This window comes from Rhipicephalus sanguineus, chromosome 7 (assembly GCF_013339695.2).
Source record: "Rhipicephalus sanguineus isolate Rsan-2018 chromosome 7, BIME_Rsan_1.4, whole genome shotgun sequence".
Taxonomy (NCBI): domain Eukaryota; kingdom Metazoa; phylum Arthropoda; class Arachnida; order Ixodida; family Ixodidae; genus Rhipicephalus; species Rhipicephalus sanguineus.
Window position 1 is genome coordinate 149,637,788 of NC_051182.1, and position 15,366 is coordinate 149,653,153.

General features: G+C 43.5%; 1 protein-coding gene across 1 annotated transcript in view; it reads left to right on the plus strand.

Annotated features, from left to right (window-relative positions):
• LOC119400227 (GTP-binding protein 1) overlaps window positions 1-13,093 on the plus strand; it is a 29,267-nt gene extending 16,174 nt beyond the window's left edge. Inside the window, exons 7-12 of the mRNA XM_037667232.2 lie at window positions 89-327; window positions 1,019-1,163; window positions 2,007-2,189; window positions 3,733-3,871; window positions 5,300-5,629; window positions 6,148-13,093. Of these exons, the coding sequence (XP_037523160.1) occupies window positions 89-327; window positions 1,019-1,163; window positions 2,007-2,189; window positions 3,733-3,871; window positions 5,300-5,629; window positions 6,148-6,266 (1,155 nt within the window). The 3' untranslated portion in view covers window positions 6,267-13,093. The remainder of the gene's footprint in view (window positions 1-88; window positions 328-1,018; window positions 1,164-2,006; window positions 2,190-3,732; window positions 3,872-5,299; window positions 5,630-6,147) is intronic.
• The last annotated feature ends 2,273 nt before the right edge of the window (window positions 13,094-15,366 follow it).

The window sequence follows — 15,366 nt, forward strand, 5'->3', positions numbered from 1 at the left end:
TACAACATCCCTCATGATCATATTGTTGGGACATAATACCACAACCGTTATTTACAAAAAATGTAATCTTATGTTTTCCTTCTCTCAGGTGGGTGCCAACGCAGGCGTGGTGGGCATGACCAAGGAGCACCTGGGCCTGGCCCTGGCGCTGAGCGTTCCCGTGTTTGTCGTGGTCACCAAGATGGACATGTGCCCGGCCAACGTCCTGCAGGACACCATGCGCCTGCTCGTGCGCATCCTCAAGTCGCCGGGCTGCCGCAAGATCCCCGTCGTGGTCCACTCGGCCGACGATGTGGTCGTCTGCGCCACCAATTTCGTCTCCGAAAGGTATGCATTGGGGAGGGCATCTGGGCAAGATGATCATAAGGCCTAGCCTAGGATAGTCATCACCACTAACATGCATATCCTCTTTGATAGTTCATGGCATTCTGCACTTGGTGTGGATAAATGGATGTCATGAAGGGTCCGTAATAATAGGAGCTTCGTAGTAGAAAAAGTGGGGAGTGGCGGCAAGAAGGCTTACTTTTAAGTTGAAAGCCTCGATGCCTCATCAAACACAAAAAGTGGCTGTCGGTGGCATCGGCGTCAACACGAAGTGATGCAAAAGATCATTGTGTGATGACGTCATCAGATGACTTTATTGTCACGTCGCAAATTGCCAATGTCATTATAACGTCATTATGACATAACATCACAATAACTCATTATGATCATAACATCGTTCAACTGATCGAGGCATTCAACTGAGAAAGAAAAGAAGATGGCTTTCGCCTTTCAGTCATCTTAGGCGAATGCATAGAAGCCGTGTGGCTTTTTTACATTGTTACATTGCCATGGGGCGAAACGAAAAGTGTGCGACTCACTGTAAAACTGATTGCAGACTTGAAATGACCGTAAAACTGAAAGCTACGCAAACAGCCAGAGTTTCATCACTCTATGTTGTACAGATAGAAAGAAGAGAGCATGTCTTCGACCGGCATCTGCATTTAGCCATGGTTCCTCGTTATGGCACGTGCAGGTTATGCCCCATATTCCAAGTGTCCAACGTGACCGGTGAGAACCTGCTGCTGCTGAAGATGTTCTTGAACCTGCTCTCTACGCGGATGCCCAACCTCGACTCGGAGCCTGCAGAGTTCCAAGTGGACGACACCTATTCGGTCCCCGTGAGTGCATCCATGATGTTTGCCGGCAGTCTCGTTCGTAATTAGTGTAGCAGTTGTCCAGTTTGTTAATTATTTTGTGAACACAACTTCTAGACGCAACTTAAGCTTGTGGAGACAACTATAATGTTTTCACATTGGGGTGTGGCATAGTGAAGCATGCACTTTTGAAAATTGTATGCTGTTTGGGGCGTAATCAGGTTAGAACAGAAATTTAATTAATGCTGCTGGACCCAGTGCCTTTTATCACTACTTCTGTGCACGCTTAAGTATCTGATGAGATTTCTCAGAGCAGTAGCCATCTCACGGCATAAAAGAAGAACCTAAGGTTGATGAGTATGGCTATGTGGCTGAATCACACCCGTAAGGGTGTAAAATCAGTGTGCATGTGCATGTCTGGATGCTGCATGAGGTGTACGAACTGTTAGGGTGCTCTGGAAGGGACAAGTAGGTTTTAATGGCTCTTTTGGCATGCCGTAAGGTGTACATTTTGTAAAGGTACACTTTGAAAATGGTTGCACCCTTTGGAGTGTATTTCTGTTGCGCAACAATAAGTGTCATCTGTCTTGTGCACCTGTTCTTGCTTTTAATGCAGCATGCCGTGTGCTTCTAGGTCACGAACGGCATGTGCGCTGTAAACTTGAAATAGCAGTCATGATTAGGAAAAAAGCGAGTGCACAGTTTTCAAGGAAGGGAATGCGAGCCAGCCAGATGATCGAGTAGTGTGGTGTGGCAGTATTACACCCCACCAGGTGCAGCTCTAGCATATGCAAGAACGGTCGAATTGGGGTGCGTATCTTGAATGGGTCGAATGGGGGTGTAAATGGGGTGCTTTATTGCACCCAGGGCGTGGGCACAGTGGTGTCGGGCACCACCCTGAAGGGTGTCATTCGGCTGAACGAGGTGCTCCTGCTGGGACCGGACCCCCTGGGCCACTTCCAGCCCGTGGCGATCAAGTCCATCCACCGGAAACGAATGCCCGTCAAGGAAGTTCACAGCGGTCAGACAGCCTCCTTTGCGTTGAAAAAGGTGAGTGAGGAATTTATCGGTTCGTTTGGATCTCGGTTAACGAGAAGTCGACACTCCTCTAACCTCCTTGTATTCTTACACAACCTTTGGAGGAGATAACCTTCAGTGGAAACCAGCAGATAATGAAGCCGAGGAAGGCATAGGGGACGCTAATTGTAGTCTTGCTCACTTGTAAGTGTTAGTGCACCTTCTGTAAAAACCTAGCATAATGGAACCCTGGGAACTGACGAGTAGCAAATAGCAAGAAAATATCACTGTTTACTGTATTTCAAACTAAAAAAAATCAGTTTCATCACAAGGGCGAAGCAGTGAATGCGATAGCAACAAATTTGAATGTTATACGAAGTAAGGCTTGCAGCCAACTCTTTCTCTGACCGTAACTCTATAAAACATTGGTTTAAGCGAATACAGCTGCTCAACGAAGCGAAGCTGTTGTGATGCTGTCTCGTCTAGGCTTGTGCGAATATTCGCGCACTTTGAATATTCGAACGAATATTACAGTATTCGAATTCGCTTCGATTTGAATTGAAATTATTGTTCATTTCGAATACTTCGAAATTTCCGAATAATTGTATATTAATCTGCATGTAATCCCTCTGTAAAGGTGGTTTCACTGCAGTGGAGGAGTGCTATATCGTGAATACACCTTTCCAGGGAAAATCCGCACTGTCGCGAAGCCCCACTTCAAGCTTAAATGAACATATTACCCTCACATCGATTTATCATTTTTAAGTTTAAAGGCTTGTTATACAGGCTTATTTGCTCTAAATATAGTAAATTTTAAAACATAACATATTTTACAGATTATCACTTGCATTCTACCGGAAGTCAAATCCTGCTACTATTCAAACTTGCTTCCACTTCTTTCGAACAAAAAGAAATGACATTTACACATGCCTTGTTTCAATGTAAAAAAATATATATTGTGCAAGTTAGTTGGGTTATGACAAATATGCTCATTTACCTTTATAATATGTGATATATACTATTCGAATTCGATTCGAAATTATTAGCCAAGTCACAATTTTGCGATGAATTCGCTTCGAACCAAAAATTTACTATTCGCACTGTCATCTGAATGCGAAGTAAACGGTGAGGGCACAGCACGCATACGAACCATTTGTTAATGTCTGTCGAGAGAGCGCATGCGCCAGCGCTCGCGACCACGCCTTTGTAATTAAAGTTCGCAGTTGCCGCTTGAGTGACGCAGCCCCTGCCACTTCACGCTTTTTCATCCGACAAAAGATATGTGGGGGGTTTCTTCTCTGCTTGACAAGCCATCGACACCAGGCCTCGCACGCGGGGCGATATTGTTGCATACGCCGTTCAAGCAAAGGAGGTGGCCGGCTCGTTTCGTGACTGCTTCAGCCACGGTCATCGGTCAGAGCTCGCGTGCTTTTACTAGAGCGTAGAAGATACAATGCACAGGGCAGTGTTATCAATTTGGATACACAGAGTATGACGGCAACAGCAAAAACCCGCCAAGAGTGTTCGTCTAATAGATGTCGCAATAAACACTGAAAACTGTGTCATTGTATTTCAGCAAGTGAAGCGCTCGGATATCCGCAAGGGCATGGTGCTGGTGTCGCCCAAGCTGGAGCCCAAGTCCTGCTGGGAGTTCGAGGGTGAGATTCTGGTGCTGCACCACCCGACCACCATCAGCCCACGCTACCAGGCCATGGGTGAGCAACACTTTCTTATGACGTGTGGAAGCACTAATGGGGAAATTAATCAGCGTTTATTGTTTCAACGAGGAATGAACCTGGGGCGTATCCTGTTGGGTTACCACTAGCCTCCTCTGTTAAGACAGTATGCTGTAGAACATATTGTTTAATAGTGTTTTGTGTCACGACACTTTGTTTGATCTTTACATGTGTGTACGTACAGTTTGTGTGCTGCTTATGGCCTGCGCAGAAAATTGCATTTCGACAAGAAACCTTTTGTAAAGATACACAGCCTTTTACTTCTGCATCTATTCTGTAGGTGGCGGAAGACAGACTCGTTCATTCACAAGAGTGAAGGAATAAATTTGTCTCCACTGTTTTTTTTTTCACACGTTAGGATACATTATCTAGGGAAATCATGGAAGCGTTTTACATAAAAAAAATTACACCATCTCCCGCTAAAGGGGACCATGAGGCAATGCGAAGCCGGAGCACTTGCACGATCACGTTCCATTGGCGTTCTTTGGGCATGCTACCGACCTCGCGTCGCGGAACACGAAGAAGAACACTACGCGCGTCGTGCCTTCCCTCTAGCCTGGCCATTAATTCTCACAGGGCGAGCGGGGAATGCGGTCGACAGGCGCGCGAGAGGGGGGCAGCGTAGGAGAGGAGAGAGAGGGGGAGGGGACGCGCATGCGCTTGCGCTCATCGCGGCGTTGCGCAGGAGAGAATTTCGGCATGTCGAGCCCGCATTTCAGAGGAGTCAACCGAAGCAAGCGCTGGACTGAACGCGCGCAACGCTCTACCACTTGAAGGAGAGGAGACTAGAGGAGGAGAGTAGTGCATGCGCCATGAGAGCAGAAGCGAGAACGCAGGAGAAGCGCAAGCAGGTGCTGGGAGAGAAGTGGAGAGAGTAACGCGCAGCTGTTGGAGAGAGGGAAGGAGGAGAGTTGCGCATGCGTAGTGTGAGTGCGGACGCCCACGCCGCGGAACATACCCCCAAGCAAGAGATGCTTCGCATTTAAAAGAATGAAGATAAGCGTATAAGCTGGCCGTCTTATCACCTTTCACGATAGCGATATAGCACTTCTAGACTTCAGGCAAATCGCGAAAGGAACGACTCGTGGGAACCGTCGCTCACCTTTCTCGTATTTCATTTTTTGCCAGCACGTATGTCATTATTACCGTGCGTAGGCTTGGCCTTCTTTATGAGAACACGTTTCTTAAATAAGAAGTGCAATAAGAAGTCATTGCTGTGTCCCGTCGTTTGTGTGTCTTAGTTTTCTTCTCGTCTCTTTGTCATGCTGTAATAAAATGCAGCAGTGCCAACTAGCCCAGTTCACTGCACTTCTTGAAATAAAAATTTGTTCATTGATTGATTGGTTGATTGAATGGCAGGTTTAGCATTACCTTGGGGCCATTGATTAATGACGGATTCAATTTCAGTCCACTGTGGCAGCATACGGCAGACGGCCTCCATCCTGTCCATGTCGACCGACTGCCTGCGCACGGGCGACAAGGCACTGGTGCGCTTCCGCTTCATCAAGAACCCCGAGTACCTGCGTCCGGGCATGCGGCTGGTCTTCCGCGAGGGCCGCACCAAGGCTGTGGGCAACGTGCTGCGCCTCTTCCCGCCAGTGCCCGGCGGAGGCCACTACCACGGCGTTGCCAAGGCGGTGGCTAGCAAACCACAGCAGCAGGCCCGAAACAGCGTCGCACCAACTGCGTCCGAGAACAACGGCGATGCCTCGATGGCCGAGCACCAGACGACCAGTGGTGCGTCTGCCGCATCTGCGAAATCCTAACGTGTGATTGCTATCTAGGAAAAGTTACGCTGAATTTCTCTGAGGGGAGCTGTCGTGTGGCAAAACAATTCGATATTGGCGAATCATTAGTACTGGCTACTGTTGCCTAAATAGAGGCTAGTGTAGGCTAAATAATGACTAATATTGGCTAATGAGAGCCGAATGAGTAATGTTGGCTAATGTGGGAAGTGTTGGCTATGGATGGTCAGTGTTGCCTAAATGGAGGCTAGTGTTGACTTAATAATGGCTAGTCTCAGCTAATGACGGCCATATCAGTAGTGTTAGCTGATGTGGGTTACGATCCACATCAGTAGTGTTAGCCAAGTTACGACCAGCGCTGGCTTATGTCCCACTATAGTGTTGCCGTACATTGATTAAATGACGCAATTTCAAACAATGCTTAACGCACATTTCGACAGTCCCACAATAAGAAGTTTCACCCTAAGTATCCTTCTTTTTTGTTGCTTTTTCACTCTTCCATTGGTGCAGATACCACATCATCCGGGAGCTTATCAACTGCCGCACCCAGGTCGGAGAACGAGCCACAGAAGGCCAGCAAACGCAACCGCGGCCGTTACCGGGGTCCCCGGATGGCACCCATCATCTAAAGGAAACGTGTGCTCCCACTGCAGAGCACGTTTTTAAGATTTTATTTCACGTCACCCAACAAGGATCCATTGTGTGTACTTAAAAAAACCGGTGTGCCCGCCCACATTCTCTGCCACTTCCTTTCGCCTCAAAGTTAGGCTTCTCATTGGTGAATCCTCATTCCGGTCCTTGTTCTCCTGATGTTCTTTAATATAGTTTTACTGGTGCATTTTCTTTTTGTCGCCTTACCATCTTCGCTTGTGCGTGTAATAGGACTCACTCGCCACACATCCATTCCTGCTTGTGCATCGAAAGGACTAGGCAACCAAGCAAGACCTTCGTCTGCGTGTGTTCAGAGCAACTTTAACCTTCACTAATTGGAAAGTTTGTGCTCTCAAGCTCCTCAACTAGCTCAGTTACTTCACTTCGTTAACGCCGCAAACGCTGCACTTTACTGTTTCACTGGAATTTTCGTTTTCTGCTATGACTATGTTACGCTTTTTTTTTTACCTGCCCTCATGTAACGCCACTTGACTTCAGCTTTTTCTTCTTTTTTTTTGACACATTTAGACAGTCACACGATGCTACTTGTAATGCTTCTGTGTTTGTTTCTTTTGTTTGTTTTTCTCGCTATAGTACTTGGGTGATTTCTACTGATGAATGGTGTGTTTCAACGTTGGCACTGTTCGTTGCCTGCACCCCATGATAAGTTAAGATTTGCGCGATGAAAAATACTATATAAATTTCACAATTCAACCAACGTCTGACTCAAACTAGTGTTTCTATAGCACGTTGCCGACTTTCATGACATCAAGAAACCTAAATGAATGAAAGGCATACATTCCCAGTGTTGTAGTGTTGTAGAGTGTAATATTTGATTATCTTCCGGTTCTCAGGAGATGTTACCTGTGCATGGCACAGGTTGGCAACCATGTGTAAAAAAAAGAAAAAAAAGAAAACACTTTGTAAAGCAGCCTCATATGACGCCGTTTTTCTTCCGGCGCTAAGCCAACAAATGCACACGTGGGACATTGAATTTGGAAACAGAACGCACTACAACCAAATGTTGTTAAAGCTACATCAAATCTGTCTCAAAACAGGCTTTTTATATTCAAAACTTGTTCGAAACACGTATATGTTGCAACATTACAGCAGCATGACATTTCTTCGTTTACTTCGTTATATCAGGTAATCTATTATACACTCAAACCTCATTATAACGAAGTTACAGGAAAATAACTTCGTTATATCCAAAAAATCGTTGTAAAAGTATATTCCTAACACTGTATGTAAGGCAAGACTATTTTTCATTTACTTCGTTATAACCGATATTTCGTTATATCCGTGTTCGTTATATCGAGGTTTTAGTGTATTCAGGTTAGACTTGTGGGGTGCTTCGTTTGTAGTAGGTTTGAGTACTGCTGGCAGCTGGAGAGGACACTTGATTCCCACTTGCCATATTAGGGGTCTTTAGTTGGCTGGAGATTTTGTTGCCGTGGCAACAACGATGCCCGCCTTAAAGCGTCTTTACGATTAACCGTGTGTGACAATGTCCGAACGGCGCAGCAGACAAACGTGGTGCAACCGCGTGGTGCAGTCACAAACAACTGCTTGCCGCCGTGTGTTTATTAACGCTTGTCCTCATCCTCTATCATGGCATGTTTGTAAATGTCTCTGCAGCCATCGTAAAGGCTTACCAAGGCCAACGGGCAAAGGGCAGTTAACAGTGAAGTCAATTCGTTCGGCTCACGATATGTAGTAGAATCGCTGCCAAGTCACGTCTTTCAGAGCAATAATCGGAGAGAGCTGTTGATAGTCTCATTCTTCACTTTTCATGCCGGTTAAAAAAATATTATGTATGTTAATTGTATGCGCCTTGGACAGTCTTAACGGTGATGAAGATAGAAAAGAGGACGTTGGGAATTCTCGCAGCGGTCATTTGCACTGTACTGAAAAGTCCTATTCATTTCAGTAAGGTTAACGTCGGGGCCTGTTAGCGTGTATTTGTGTGTTTGGACAGATGATGTCAGAGGGAAGATGACATCCATGAGTTGCCTTACTCGCAGCTATACATGTGTCATAGAAAATCATGATTTTTTTAAAATACAAGCTATGACTGATTGGCATAGCTAGGCTTGGTACTGGCAGAGTAGACTTTTCAGCTCTGCTTAAAGGGACACTAAAGAGCAAAATGATTTTTCTCATATTAGTGAACTACTCTTTCACGATACCAAAAAGACCACACTTGCTGCGAGAAGACGCTTAGTAAGCGAGAAAACACACAAAAACAAAATGTTGGTGGTGACGCCACCTTGAAGTTTCCGCACCATTCGCCGTGACGTCACATGTTTTAACGGCGCCTACTAGGGACTACGTAGTTCCTAATCGGTAAAAATGAAGTACATTGTCCTCTGAGGGGACCATAGACTTAACATACCAAGTTTGGGTTAATTTTGTTGAGCCAACGGCGGCAAAATACGATAAATACACTTTGAAGTCCCTGACGTCACGCAGGGAGATTTCTGTGCGAAATTTAAAAATGAAACTTTGAACTTGATTTTCTCCTCTATTAATAAACCTATGATGGCCAAATTGACGACGTTAGAGTTCTCAGAGCAAAATTTATCGATCTAAACCGATTCATTGTTTCTCTTTAGTGTCCCTTTAATTAGATCTAAATTTTTAGTTGTATATGTAAGACCTAGGAATGTCATCTCGTGTGTGCCGGCTAGGAGGTAATAGGGTGAAAATGAAAGTGTCATATTCTGAATTGCCACTGCTGTTAATAATAATAGTTAACCACAATGCTGTAAAAAAAAAGTTCATATAACTGGCTTATTTAAGAGATGTATTGAGGTTGTGTAAAAGTTTAGAAGTTGTAGGATATGTTTGCGTAAATTTCTTTTTTTACATAATAGCTAAAGGAATTAAGGGAGAAAAAGAATGAAAGAACAATGTCTCATTTCTTGCTGCTGTGTTATCGCATTTTTTCTTCCGAAGTTGCTTGTGGTGCTAAGAGTGCAGATGTTGTATGCTTACAGAGTTTATGTGGTTCCTGTGAAATTTCAGCTCTTTTTGTATTTGCCAGTTGCCTAGCTGTGCATACATTAGGTTGGCCACGAAATATCATAAGACGGGGCCTCCACGTGGACATGAATTTGATTCTTTGTTAATGCGATGCGAAAGTAAAGGAAGACCTTGCTGTATAAGTAAATTGTGCTTATGCAGTACCAGGAAATGCCGTTCTCACTGTGAGAACAGGCCTAGCGAAACGCAAAAGACTAAAAAAATAGAAATGACTGGTGACTGCGACGACATGTTCAAGTTCCCGCACTAGCTCATAGCGATGTCCCGAGTTTCGACATCGTAGTGATGTCTTGATTGCACCAACTTAGCCATAAAGCTAACTATGTATGTTGTATTCCACTGCTCTTAAGATTCGGAAACTCCTACTGTTCCGCAACAGTTCTACAAGAAACTATATTGGAATGTATGTCCTTGCATGAGTGTCGGCAGGATTCTGTCTTGGCGGGTGCGAACCCGTGTTGCATCGAGGCTGGGGGAGGGGGAGAGTACTGGTATGGCTTCAGGGGGTCAAGTGCCCCTTTTGCACCCCCCTGCCGATGCCCATGTGTCCTTGCACTAGCTTCCCGGTGCTGTGCTGTTATTTAAATTATTAAGATATTGCTGCAGAATTAATTCATCTGAAAAATTAGCATGTTTTATCGGTCGGAAGCAATCTAGTGTTCATCTTTAAGTAGTGCCCCTTTAATGCACATGCAGTGTATCTAACTTAATTAATGGATTACTGTGTTGGTCACAGAAGCTTGTACAGAGGCTGAAACTGGGTGATAGAGTTCTCAGAATTCAGTGTTTCCGTGAATCCCGCATACTGTGAGCTTTCGTGGCCAACTCTACGCATGCACATAAGGGGAAGGAACAATCCAGAGTGAAGCCTAATGCCGAAGTGCCAGTAATTTTAGCGGCTAAAAGCAGAAAAGCACACTTGCCCACGTAATTTGACTGGGCGCGCAGAAGGTGCCGCGAACACCAGTTTTTCATTTTATGGTAAACCTTTTCATCAAGCCAACACCGTTTGTCCGTTCATAATCTCTCCATCATGTCCTCATTGCATTGCGAAACTTGGTCTCACTTGCACAAAAAAAGGACACTGCAGATTTAATAGGTACAAATGCTAACTTTCAACTGAGGAATATGCGTCAAGGAAACATCTGTAAGTGCATCGTACATATGGAGCAAAAACTCAAAATACCAATAATTATTATCGGTAGGACAGAGGCCTCTCACTGATCTCCAGCTTGTTCAGTCTTGCATGATTTGATTCCTTCTTAAATTTCATCACTCCACTTAACTCACTGCCATCGTTCAATTCTTTCCCTTCGCTTGGTATCCACTCAGTTGCTCTAACTGACCACTGGTTGTTTGTCCTACGCATTATGTGGCCAGCCCAGGTCCACTTCGTTTGCTTAATATGAATTAGAATATCAACTAAAATCATTTTAATATCATCTTCATGTACACCTGTTTGTCATCTGACCCATTCTACTGTCTTCTGATCTCTTAATGTCACACCTACCATTTTACGTTCCTCCGCGCGCTGCTTAACATATTTCTTTGTTAACGACTACACCTTCTGTGATACTCATCCGTAGTCACACCTGTTGTGGTTTTAGTGCTTTTGTTCTACACGTATGACGCACTTATGGATATTTTCTTGACATTTATTCATCAGTTGACAGTTAGCATTTGTCCCGTTCAATCTTTGCATCCTTTTTTTTTTTTCGCTAGCGCACGTGCATCTTAACAGAAACCGACTAGCCCAACCCTCATTGGTCTCCCCAATCTAAAAGTTCGTATTGCGCTGTCCCGTCAAATTGCAGTATATTGTCATCATTTGTGCGCCGAGCGATAGTTTGTCTCCTTCCCCCCACTTTTCACCGTCCTGGAGTGCTGTTTAATTACAGGGTCTGTTACATTTTTAATGTCTGATCTGTCATTTGTCCCGCTTGTGCAGCTTTAGCATATTAACAAAAGGACAAGGCAGAAGATAAACGATAGGCACCATTTCCCTTGACTCTAGCGTGCTGCAGAGTTAACAAGCCTGATCTCTCAGCATTTTACTACCATGGATTGTGCTACATTGTGCTACATCGGGCACCTTGGTTAACATTGTCTCTCATCCGCATTAGAATTGACTACCAGTCAAGCTGGCTTAAACGTACTGCAGAGTTTTGAAGTCTTTCCCGTTCTTTGTAGTGTCTATTGATCGGTACTTTATAAAATCTCACATTTCTGTTGAGTGTGATTGGAAATATGTTAACTACTAGTTGTGGTACGTGCAGGTCTGTCAGTTGCATGGATATAGAACATTTCATGTCCATTGATTGAGTTGATAATGAATAAAAATAAGAAAGAACAGCGTAGTAATATATTACTTATAAGGGTTTAGGTAAGCCTAAAGAGTTAGGAGTAGAACGTTCAAAGGTAGTTTTTGTTAATTTTGTTATTGTTCGCTGCATTATGGGCTATTGAATGTGGGCCTTCAACATGCAGCAATTGTGTGTCACAAAATATAGTAGCATAACTTGTGAAAGGGAGAAAAGGAAACCATTTTAAATTTCATTAATTACTCTTAAGTTTTGCAGCTATGTCTTGGAAGTCATTATGGTGCTGCCTCTTTACATTGCAGCCTGAATGAATTATATTGTGATGTTGCCTTAGAAATTAATTTAAGTATATAAAAGAAGTTGGATCTCTGGAGCCAGTGCAAAAATGTTAACGGGAATGTGAAGTTTTTATTAATACTAATTAAAAAAAAGTGTCAGCGTGACTGTCTTTACTTGAAGGTGACGCCAATGTTTTTAGTGTTGTACTTACTCTTTTGTAATCATTTGTATTCACTGAATACACCACGTTGGGTAACATCCATAGGACGCATCATTGACAGGTTTTGGGCATGGTGCATTGCTTAGAATATGCAAGCATGTTTCGGACATCATCATGAAATTAGCTAATATGTTTTTTAGAGGCATGAATCTCATCAGAGACTTGTTCCCGGAGTGAAAAAAACCCGAAATTTTCCACTTCTAAAATGATTTTTTAATTGGTCTGTGTATTAGTTTTTGAGGCTAAATAAAGTACAAATTAAACAGTGCAGGAATTGAATATTTTCAATAATGAACAGCTGGCTTTCAACATTATGAAACAACCTCATTGGAATGTTCCGTATGCCATTCCAATAAGTCCGCGTGGTTTCTGTATAACTTTACGGAGTGTATGCAGATTCCATATAAATTTCATTACATTTCTATAACAATTTTACAGACAACATATGGAATTATTGTAACGCATACAGAATATTTCAATTGGAATGTTCCATACGCTATTCCAATAAATTCATATGATTCCTGTATAATTTTAGGAAGTGTGTGCAGATGCCATAAAAATTCCATTACATTTCTGAAAGAATCTTATGGACGACATGGAATTATTGTAATGCATATGGAGCATTGCAAGTGGGAATATTCAAATCCCGGTGTTAACAGCGTCAGCCATTTTCCGTCATTTTTCATTACGAGGCCTTGCTTATCAAAATCATTAATCGTAGCATTAGGAACACTGTGTACTTTACATACAAAAGCCTCATTGCTAAATCTAGCCTGCCAAGCTATGTGCCTGTGTTACACTACGCCTTATACCTGCTATAGCTGCAGTGGCAAAATATATTGCATTTTGCTCAAATTTTGTGTTCAATTGCACAATTGACAATTTTGAATTTGAAAACTATTCACTTCAAAGACTGGATTGAGTACGAAGTCATCCGATTTGTTGTCTAAACAGCAGCTTTGAGTCTTTAAAAAAAACCTGTCAGCATAGAAATCTCACATATTTACCACATCATAATCAAACCTTGTAGCGCCTATGCGTGATGCAGCGCTGTGACCATCAAAAAAAAAAAAGGACATGAAATTGTTTTTAAGCACGAACGCTGAAATGGGTACTGACACAAACTTGAAGTTGAGTTTACCATGCCATACAAATCTCCTGTTCACAGAGACGGCTCTGAGCCAGTGTGAAGCTCGGTAAATGCTGATAAGGTATTTTATTTTGATATTAAAGTAAATTTTCACATGGCACACTTACCGACATCAATACTAGCATCATGTCAGGCTATAGTGTCAATTCTAGTGACATCACGCACTCGTATGGCTAGTTGTGATGACGTCGGGTACCAAAACGCAAAAAATGGCCACTTGCGCGTCACCAAAACATTCAAAATGGTCGCTTGTGCGTCATCAACAGAGGCAAGCAGCAAAGCGGTCGTGGAAACATCGCGATATCTTGCGCAAGCACGTGATGAGTAGGTCATACGGTGTCCCGACATCAGGGTACAGTAGGAACCGAAACTAGCTTTTGAAAACATGTGGCAATTATTTTTCAGGATGCACTAAATCTTACCAATAGATTTTGTAGGATCCTGTGGACTTGGTCTTTCATGTGACGCAAAAAAACAATTGAAAATTGAAAGCTCTGCATGTTTTCAAGCGTCATTGAGTTTAGTCCCACATGTACGTGCCGCGATTACCGTACGGCCATGACGCTGGAGACGTGGACGTAAAACCACAACGTGAAGGAGTACATGTTACAGACAGGTGCTTTTGTGTTGTAAAAAAGAAGTTATGGTGAACTCCTCACAGAGAACGTCCTTCGTGGGTTGTCTAAGTGATGCGCAAGCATGGCGGTCATTTGTAGGAAACTGTGGTTGCAGCTTTCCCTGGAATGTTGTCCAATGGCATCAGTACCACATCTTTCGTCAGCACCCGGAGCGGCCCAACAGAAGGCGCGTCCAGTGGCCATCAAATAGCGCACTTGGCACTAAGTTTTCGCAAAAGTTAAAATTTTCCCGATTTCTAAAATCCTCCGCATCAGCTTCACATTTTGTCCTAGACTGTGCTTTTATTCTGCCACCACCAACTATGTCGACGAAGCCTTCACAGAACGCGTTCTCACACAACATTTGCTTTGTACTGACAGTACGACACATTCATGTGGGTCAGACATATTCACGTTCTGAATGCTTTGGTGTCTAGCGAAGTGGGTGAGGCACTTGGCTTCTGAGAGTAGGTCTCTTGGTTCGAAACACACCACCAACAAAATTTATTTTGTTTTATGAATTTATTTCTTTATAGCGATTCATCTTGCGTGACAGAGCTGTGGAGTGACAGATGGACACACAGTTTTCTCGTTGAGCAGGCACAGCAGTGCTTACACATTTAAAACAACTTGACCACTCGCTGTTTGCCGTGATTGCACAAAAGCAAAAGAGAGCGAGCCAATGTATAATGACTACGCAATGCAGTCGCATTCTGAATAACGGACTGGCTCGCAGTAAGAAGTATGTAAGGCTATTTAGGGCCGCTCTTAGGCTTGTCGGTAGTTTTCGTAAGATGCAAAAGCTTCATGCCTTCTTACAGTGCAAAAACAAAGATTTCGAAAATGTGTTGACACTCCAGTAAAGGTTCCGCACTGCTTGCAACACTTTGAGTAGCATTTTCATTTCAGTTCGCAAGAGTTGCGCAACATGTTGATTATTCTGACGAATTGCTCTGGAGCATTGTCACACAATGTGTTGCCAGCCATACTTGTCTCCGGCATCACTAGGAACGAGAGAATGGTCATTTGCATAATGTCCAGCTGAATCACCAAAACGACTCGTTCAATTCTCTACGTCGTCCCTTGCGACGGTCTGCGTCTTGTGGTCAAACGCGTGCGTAACGCGTATTCGTTAACGAAAGGATTGTTTGTGCACTGTTTTTTTTTTTTGCAAGTGAGCTGTCCGAGATTTAGGGTTGTCAGAAAAAATTGAAGGCAACCGCCCACCTGTCATCTTCCTTGGAAGCCTCAGTCGGGCACAAATCCCTTGAGGCACTATCATGTGGTTTATTATTTAAATTATTACCCAAGAGATGTGTTGCTTTCATGGTAAATCGTGTCAGACAGAGTTTATAATCAGTGTGTTGGCCGTCAGAAGTGACTCCTGCGTCTTTCCCATAGTGTTGTTCATTTACACAGAAAATGCGAAATAAAACACATTTCCAA